This window comes from Sinocyclocheilus anshuiensis, unplaced genomic scaffold, assembly GCF_001515605.1.
Source record: "Sinocyclocheilus anshuiensis isolate Anshui unplaced genomic scaffold, SAMN03320099.WGS_v1.1 scaffold1405, whole genome shotgun sequence".
NCBI lineage: Eukaryota > Metazoa > Chordata > Actinopteri > Cypriniformes > Cyprinidae > Sinocyclocheilus > Sinocyclocheilus anshuiensis.
Window position 1 is genome coordinate 122,914 of NW_015549639.1, and position 9,792 is coordinate 132,705.

At 36.1% G+C, this 9,792-nt stretch overlaps 1 protein-coding gene across 1 annotated transcript in view; it reads left to right on the plus strand.

The window, feature by feature from the left end:
* Positions 1-9,792, plus strand: part of LOC107659855 (ubiquitin carboxyl-terminal hydrolase 43-like) — a 117,056-nt gene that overhangs the window by 95,579 nt on the left and 11,685 nt on the right. Inside the window, 2 exon segments of the mRNA XM_016448939.1 lie at positions 4,951-5,059; positions 7,940-8,040. Coding sequence (XP_016304425.1) covers positions 4,951-5,059; positions 7,940-8,040 — 210 coding nt within the window.

Genomic DNA, 9,792 nt, shown 5'->3' on the forward strand with positions numbered 1-9,792 from the left:
TACAAACATTACAAACCATCAACTTTTAACCATTAAAACCATTAAAAATGGTTTACTGCAGTTTGTTTTGGGACATATTCCATTAGGATTTATTGGTTTTAACAAGCCACCTATAGAAGGCAACCAATTACCAGTAGAGACCCACTGTCACGTTGCACACACGAGGGATGAGGAGACGCTGGAGAATATGTTGACAAGACCATTACAAATTTTGTAATGCTGTCTATTGTTTTTTTAAGCAGGGTTATTAATTTATTTGTATTTGAAATATTCCCAAAATATATCATGAAATATCTCAATTCTCAAATATGTGTAAGTAAATGCATTTTGCACCTTTATAGATTATGTTAGTTGATCTATTATGGGCGATGTTCAAAGTAGCCTAATAGTGTAATCTAATAACTTTGCATAAAAATCCATATTTTTACTTAAAAGAGACATATTATGCCCCTTTTTACAATATGTAATATAAGTCTCTGGTGTCCCCAGAATGTGTCTGTGAAGTTTCAGCTCAAAATACTCCACAGATCTTTTATTATATCATTTTGAAAATGCCTATTTTGAGCGGAAGCAGAAACGGGCTGGTTTTCGGGCCTGTCTCTTTAAATGCAAATGAGCTGCTGCTCCCCGCCCCCTTTTCCAGAATAGAGCTCAGAGCTGCGCCATTACAGCTCGGACCTGCTAAAAAAACATCTGCTTTGGTTCTGATTATCATGTTTATCGCGCTGAAATCATGCGTTTTAACCCATGGTTTTCTGAGCGCACACATCCGAAGCACACGGACAGAAAGCGGCCACCAGACAGCATGTGAGTACTAAACTAAGTTCTCATTCACACACAAGTTTACGTAAAAACACACGAGTTACAAAAAACAGTCACTTATGTCTGTGAAGGTAAACAGCTGGGAAATAAATCGCATGTTTATTTTAGATCTGTGTGGCAGCAGCAATATACATTAAATAAATCAATAAATCCACTGCTCTCTTGTCTCCTCTGAGGCTGGGACTCTAAATAGTGTTTTGTGCTCGTCTGTGCAGCCACAGACAGAACAGTTAGCATGTTTTGCATAAACTTTTGCCATGGCATTAGAGCTGGTACACCGTTGTTGCTTGCGAAATCAAAATGACGGCGCTGTGGGTGTAAATTTACAGATTAAGGGGCGGTAATATTATAATGAGATCCCTTTGCCACGTCACCAAGGGAGCGAAATCAGACGCTCTCATCTTTTCAGACGCTTGCAGCAAAAGGCTTACCAAAACAAAGTTACTGGGTTAATATGTTTCACGTTTCCTTGGTTGGTAGATGCACCGGGAACCTGATTATAGCATTTAAAACCTGGAAAAGTCAGATTTTCATGATATGTCACCTTTAAGTACCAGATACGGGTGTCATACCATAAAATATTTTTAATACAACTGACTTTGTATGTAATGTGAATTTAATAAAAATATAGTTAATAGTTACTAATTAGTTAGTTTAATAGTTACTAATAAGCCTATAACACTTTCATTGCACAAAAAGAGAGCAAAGAACCTTTACATTATCAAAGATCATTTTCCCTTCAGTCCAGCGAGTTCAAGCAATCTCAGAAACTCCCATAATAATCTCTAAAGCTGTTTACACTGTGAAATTAATATCTTACTTACATTCGTACATCTTCCCTTTGATGTTTCTGATGAGAGAATTAACCAGAGAATTCAGTCAGTCAGCGCGCGCGGTGACGAAACAGTGTGTTTCAGCGGTGATGCATCTGAACGCCTCTGATTGGTCCTTGCATTCATAACTCAACAGGATCGTATGTGATTGGTTATAATGCGCAGTGCTTTAAAAACACGTGTGTCTCTGTGCCAGCCAGTGAACGCAGATTTGAATTTAGCAGCTTGTGATGTTTTTCTTTTTTTATATGTAGTTTACACGACAAATTGCGCATTTCACCCAAAATTGTTTGGTTTGATATGATTCCAAATTTAGGGGGGGCAAAGGGGGGGGGGGAAGCTTGTTGACAGGGGGGCACTGGCCACCCCCTAGAACCACCCCTGGAAAAGTTGTCTCGCTGATTCAACGTTTGCAACAAAAGATAAAAGAGCTGTACCAAAAAGTGGGTTTAAAGGGGTCCTATTATGCTCTTTTACAAAGTCTTGGTTTTGTTTTGGGTGTGTACTAGAACAGGCTCTCATACTAGGTTGTTCGAAAAACACATTATTTTTCACATATTTTACATTATTACAACACCTCTCTCCCCAGTCTGGCATGACCGGCTCGAATAGTTCCTGTATCAAATGAAGGCCCGCCTTCTGAAATACGAAATGTGCTGTGATTGGTTAGCTGGGCCAGTGTGTGTTGTGATTGGCAGCACTCGGCGCCTGGTCGGGAAATGTCATGAACCTTACCATAGCCGCCTGCGAGCTTCAGAGTAAATATTGCGTCAATATCAAATCAATTTGAGCGCGATTTAAACCCGGATGATTGTAACCACTCTAAGTTCGTCTGCCTTGGGAAAGCTAGTGTGTCTCCGACATAGTGATAACACTCATTGCCTTCTCTAGTGCAGCTCAACCAGGTCTCGTCCCATTCATCGATCTTTGTGATATCAGAAATCCCGGAAAATATGCGTTGAAAAAGCATAATAGGACCCCTTTAAATTTTCAAGCTGATAGGGTGTTTTAAAGGTGAATTGTGTAATTGTTGGAATGTTAATTTGATCTTGTACCAACTTCATGTGTAGAGACAACTTTAAATCCATTCGTAGGTTGAATTTCCTAAAGAATGTGAGTGCTTTGGCTCTGGGGCACTTTCAAAACATTGCTCTGTTTGCATGAGCAGTCTGATGTGTCTACTTCTAATTCAACCAATGTTGTCAGTTTGTGGCAGGTCTACCTGTAATATCTGATTTCTGGGAAACTGACTATTTTGCTTGGGAAATCAATAATCATACTTATTTGTTTGGTGCAGTAGTCTCGCATAAGCGAGGAAAGTGGTAACATTGGCAAGTGAATTCTTAGGGACTATGTTACCAAGCGAATATTTACAAAGAGGGAGTGTTAAGTAAGGCAAATAATATTGTGAGTGAAAAGAGGCATCCCCTTGCCTCTGCTTTTGAATTTGTGCCATCTGGTTGACTATATTGTCTTCCTTGTTGTATTATTATTATTATTATTATTATTATTATTAATATTTTATAAATGATGACTAGCTGGTCTTACGATTCACTCACTCATTTATTCATTTTTTATATTTATGTGTATATATTGTGATTTCTGATGCCTGTGAACATGCTGCAAACTCACTTTCCCTAAAGTAAGCTAATTAAGTAACCAGACTAAACAACATAAACCACTCTACAGCTTATTCTGGCCAATAACTGCTCATTTAGTCAGGAAGTGACAGTCTGACCGACATATAAAGTTGTTTGTTTTATTTTTAAGAAAAAAAATATATTTTTGAAGTTTATACCACAATAATAGACTGATGTGAAAATAAATAAAAATAAAAATAAAAATAATAGTAATGGCAATGCAGTCTGCACCAATGTTTGTGCAGAAAACACTGAAAAAATAATGGAAAGATTTGTGGACTCTGTGATCAGAATTTCTGCCTGTCCAGAATTTCCACAGACTTATCTAATTAACTAAATGCTGACTAAATTCCTCTTTTCCTCAGTTCCACTATAACTCATGCTGCTGTCATTCCCAGAGAAAGAAAGAAACAAATGCTTTTTCAAAACTCTGTTAATGCAATAATTCGCCCCCCAAAAATGTGATGTTTTCAAGAAAACGTTTTCATTATTTTCAGTGGTGCTAGAATGTCAAGATCCTGAAATGTTGTCACTTATGTATTGACAAAATATTCCAGGAAGTATATGTTTATTAGCATATAATTAAAAATAATGGCGTAAAAATTGTTTAAGGCGTCCAGTAGGCCTGTCGCAATAATCAATATATCGACTTATCGCGCAATATATGTACATGACCTCAATCATTTTTGGCGACGCAATATATCGCCCATTATATTTACTTACAAATTTATGTCACCATGTTTTCTACATTCCACTTGCGCCTGTGTCTTTTGCAGCTTCTCGTACATAATGTGGTGTTGTCATGAGGTGCCAGTTCAAATTAAAAAAATGCTTCTACAAAAAAAAGTTTCATCTGCAGATATGGCCTTGTTTAGGGATCTGTGCCTTTGTGCATACGGACATCTGACTGCTAAGTAGTGATTGTGTTTTTCAGCAATAGTGCGCACCCTTAATTTACAGAGAAAAGAAGGTCAGGGAAAAATCTGTAGATGGAAATATCTCCATAGAAGTTCTTGGAGCATTTTTCTTTTTTTCTACTTGTTACTTTGAACTTTTTGTTAGAAAATGTTTATTTACTATTTATTCGGGCTTTTTAAGGTATCTAATATTTTGATACTTAATTTGCATGATCTAAATATTCTTAAAAATTAAAAGTTTGTTGTCATTTGGAAGTGTGTAGGCCTTCTTGCATTATTATGCTGTTACATTATGATTATATATTCAGTGGCATAAAATGGTCTTTAAAATGACAATAATATCGCTTATCGCAATTATTTCTGGGGCAATATATCGCACAATAAAAAGTTGTTATCGTGACAGGCCTAGCGTCCAGAATTTCCACAGACTATCACAGACAACAGAATCTTGGAAGCATGACTTGATTAAAAAGAAAACCCTGTGTCCCCTTATTCTTGTAAAGTCAACAAATCAGATTAGAGCTTGCTGGATTGAGAAGATGGTCAGATCATCTTAGACTAGGGGTGTAGACGGACGGACGGACGGACGGACGGACGGATGGATGGATAGATAGATAGATAGATAGATAGATAGATAGATAGATAGATAGATCTTTGTCTTCGGTTGTTCAACACAGTCAAAAATGAAAAACTAAATCATGCTGTCACTCATTTTGACTTTTTATTTTTTCTCTCCAGGTTTGGGCCTCCATTCCTGATGAGAGTAGAAAGGACTCTGTCTTGGGCTCATCTGCAACAGAGTGTCTGCAATAAGCTTTACTTATTTAAAAAAAATGCAATCATAAAGGTGAGTGTGAGCTGAACATAAATTACTACTCTCAGGTTTTGATGTTAGCTGCATGTGCTGTGGTTAGAGTTAAGGTAATTATAGGATATCGAATCTCTTTATTATGACAGAAGACTCTCGGCAATTAAGACACCGCTCTCCCTGCAAGCTTAAATATGCACATGGGAGAAGGATAATCATAGAGACTAATGAGTTGAACAGGAGATGGAGAGATGAGGTGAAAGAGAGATCGTCATGAGTATAGATTATTTTTCACTTATTAAATACAAACCTGAAGAACTTTCCTTTTATTTCCTTGTAAGTTTAAATATGCAGGAATGTCATTATAAATGTATTCGTTTTCCCAAAAAGAGAGACTAGTTTAACTTTGCTAAGTTAGGGAATCATCTTAAGTTAAAATCTAAAATACATTTTAATCACTCTAGTAGAATCTGTTTAACTGACTAACAGTTTACATTTATCAAATTAACTAACGCATTAAATGCCACTTTGAACAGAAAGTCTTTGAAACTGGATGTCACTGTTTTGTAACACCAGTCCTGTTCACTGGCTTTGTTTGTTTTTTTCTATGCTAATTCTCACAACTTATTTTACTTACAATATTAGACCTGATAGATTGTATAGGAGCCTTACGCTGCACAACAAACTAAATGTGTTGGAATGTATTTCAGAAAATTAATGAGAGAGAAAGACACGAGATCTTACAATGTCTCCTAATTGGTTCAGTACAACAGAATGGCCAGTACAGCAGAGAGCAGAGTTGTATTGTTGTAATGTCTTCACAGCGTAATAAATTAAAGGACCAATATAAACTCACCTTCTCAAACAAAAGACTGCTTCCATTTTCATCTGTTCATTTGTTCCCATTAAATCTTTAATTTATCACTCTGTACGCTTGAGTACAGCTCCATTTTGCTCTATTTCTGCTTTAAATTGCATCTTCAGAGCCATCCTCTCTTCTTCAGTTACACTATAACTCTGCTGTCATTCCCAGAGAAAGAAGGAAACAAATGCCTTTGCAAAACTGTTTTCAAGAAACTGTTTTCATTATTTTCAGTGGTGCTAGAATGTCAAGATCTTGAAATGTTGTCACTTATGTATTGACAACATTTTCAAGGACGTATATGTTTATTAACATATAATTTAAAATAATGGGGTAAAAAAAATTTTTAGCAGGTCCTGGTTTTCTGAACAAACATAAACCTGAAGCTTAAAAGGGTTAGTTCACCCAAAAATCATAATTCTGTCATTTTGTTATTCGCATGTTGCTCCAAATCCTTAAAGGGGTCATATGATGCGATTTCAAGTTTTCCTTTCTCTTTGGAGTGTTACAAGCTGTTCGTGAATAGATAAGATCCCTGAAGTTGCAAAGACTAAAGTCTCAAAACCAAAGAGAAATTCTTTATCAAAGTTAAGACTCTGCCACACCCCACTAAAACGGCTCGTTCTTTAAAAAAGCATCATATGACCCCTTTAAGACGTTAGTTCATTTTTAAAACACAAATGAAGTTATTTGTAATGAAACCTGAGAGGTTTCTGTCCCTCCATTGAAAGTCCATTCCAACAAAAGTTGATTAAGAGATCATAAAAGTGATACATATGAATCAAGCTGTTTAATGTCTTTTGAAGAAGTTTGATCAGGTTGACAAACATATTTAATTTAGGCTCTTATTCACATAGAAACATTGATCAACACATACATAGAGAACATGTCTTGGTCATAGACATTTCTGAGGACTTCCAGAAAATGTCAATGTTGCAAAACTATAAGATTACAGTACATATTACAGTATACAAGTGGAAGTAGCTCAGCTACAATATTACTTTACCTTTGAGTGGTTGTTTAACAAAAATGATTCCAGGAGCAAGACAAGTAATACTGGAGGAAGGGCCCAAGGGTAACATCTAAGGATCTGCCATGCATGCCAGCACAGTAATAAGGAAGCCACTGCTCTCCAAGAAGAATATTGCTACTCATCTAAAGTTTGCCGAAGACCACGTGGGTGAGCCAGAAGACTATTGGAAGAATGTCTTGTGGACAGCCTAAATATAACCACTGGTTTAAATGAGAAGAAGCATTACTTGTGGGGGAAAACCAAAACAGTGCATTCAATAATATTACCCTCATTCCAACTGTAAAGCTGATGGTGGCATTATTATTGTTTGGGGCTGATTTGCTGTCTCTAGGCTTGGCATCATTGATGGAACGTTGAATCCTGTGTTTTAGGGTGAAGCTCAACAGACAGTGGGTCCTGCAACAAGACAATGACCTTAACACACAAATAGGTCTGATGGCCAGTTACAGAAAACATTTGATTGCCATTATTGTCACTCAAGGTGGTCAAACCAGATTCTGAAGGCAAAGTTTCACTCTTAAATCAACATTATCAGATGAAGATCTGATCTATGCGCACTACTGTTCAAAAGTTTGGGTTAGTACTTTTTTTTTTTCTTTTCTCCAAAGAAACATTTGTACTGCTTAATATGTCTGTGGAAACTGTGCTCCATTTTTTTTCAGGATTCTTTAATAGAAAGTGGCATTTTTTGTAACAATGTAAAAGTCTTTACTGTCTGTCACTTTTGATCAATTTAATGCATCCTTGTTGAATAAAAGTATTATATTAAAGAAAAACTTACTGACCCTAAACTTTTGAATGGTAGCGTAGGTCAAATTTATTCAGAAAAGCAGAACATTTTAAGGGTTCACAAACTTTCTAGCACCACTGTTCACACCCTTATGCCATTCCGAACCTGAATGCTGTTATTTTTTTCTATGGAACACTAAATTAGAGTTTTTGAAGAATCTAGAAGCTACAAATGGAGGGTATCAATAAATTGGTGTTACATTTGTGATGAGTAGCTTTATTTTGCCTTCCACAGACTACTGAACTGTTTAGGATGCGTGTGGTGGGTGGGTTGGCTTCCTGCAGTTACTTGTCTCCCCACGACAGCAGACCTCTCTGTCACCCAACCGTGGACAGGTGAGCCCACATAACCCAGCCGAAAAAACAAAACACTAAATATATACTTCTGTTCGAAGGTTTGGGGGCGGTACAGTTTCTTAATGTTTTTGAAAGATTCTCTCTAAGGTTGCACTTATTTGATATTGTGAAATGTTGCAATTTAGAATAAATGTTTTGTATTTTAATATATTTTAAAATGCAATTTATTCCTGTGATGGCAAAGCTGAATTTTCAGTATCATTACTCCAGTCTTCAGTGCCACATGGTCCTTCGGAAATAATTCTAATATTCTGATTTGGTGCTCAAGAAGCATTTTTCTTATTATTATCAAAGTTGAAAACAGTGCTGCTTAATATTTTTTGTGGAAATCATGATACATTTTTTCAGGACTTTAATAAATAGAAGGTTCGAAAGAACAGCATTTATTTAAAATAGTTTTTTTTAACAGTGCTAAATCAATTAATTCCATCCTTGCTAAATGAAATTATTAATCTCTTAAAAAACAATCATACTGACCCCAAACTTTTGAACTGTAGTGTATGTCTAGAAATTCCTTGATACAGAATGTTTTCTTTACACCCTGAATGCTCATCAGTGCCGCTGAAGTTAATATCTCCAGCTGCTTTAAACTTTTTAATTGGTCTCCAAACACCCACATCACAGTAGTTTGCTACTAGTTTGCACAGTAGTTTGCTACTAGTTTGCACTAATTGTATCCTCTCCTGTGCATCATGTTTGTGAGGCTGTAGAGAGACAAACCCAACAAGCCAAACCATGAAGAGCTCATGCTCTCAGTGCTGTAGGTGTATCACACACAGTCTCAAAGCCAATGATCCATTTCTCAATTTAAAGAGCTTAAAACTCAGTTCCACAATCGTGACGGCAGCCTCGTGCGCTTCTGTGCCTGCTATTCTGGGCTGTTTTCCTCCCTCTGAAGTCAATATAACAGAATTATGGTGTTTTTATTTGTGAATGTGTTCGACTTTAAAGTTCGTATTTAAATTAGATTTCAGTAGAATGGAATGGATATTTAGAGCAGAATATGTATGAAAACACAAACTAAGGAGTTTAAAGTGCGTACGTGCGTGCGTGCGTGCGTGCGTGCGTGTGTGCGTGTGTGTGTGTGTGTGTGTGTGTGTGTGTGTGTGTGTGTGTGTGTGTGTGCAAAATATGACAGGAAGAGATAGAATAGATGTGATGACACAAATATAAGTTTGTTCTGAATTACAACATCTGAATTATTTTACTATTTTTGGAGGGGTATAAAGTCTGTTTTGTTTTAATATGCCATGTGGTGAAGATCAAATCAGCATATTTGAATATGTAATAATGTAATAATTCATGATATTTGCAATAATTTGTGATATTTTTACAGTACTTTTATGTTGCATACTCCACATTTGGTCATATTTTTATTGAAAATTGAAAAAATATGTTTGTTTGTTTGCTTGGTTGGTTTTTACATTTACATTTAGTCATTTAGCAGACGCTTTTATCCAAAGCGACTTAAAAATTAGGACAATAAAAGCAGTCAAAACTAACAAAAGAGCAACAATATATAAGTGCAAATGACAAGTCTCGGTTAGCCTAAAGCAGTACACATAGCAAGGTGTATATATATTTATATATACACACACACACACACACACACACACAAAGAAAAACAAGTAGATAGAATAGAAAAATATTAAAAAAAAAATTTAAATAAAAAAAGAAGATAAAGTAGAATAGAAAGTGCTAGAGTTAGAGGGTCAAATAAAGGTGGAACAG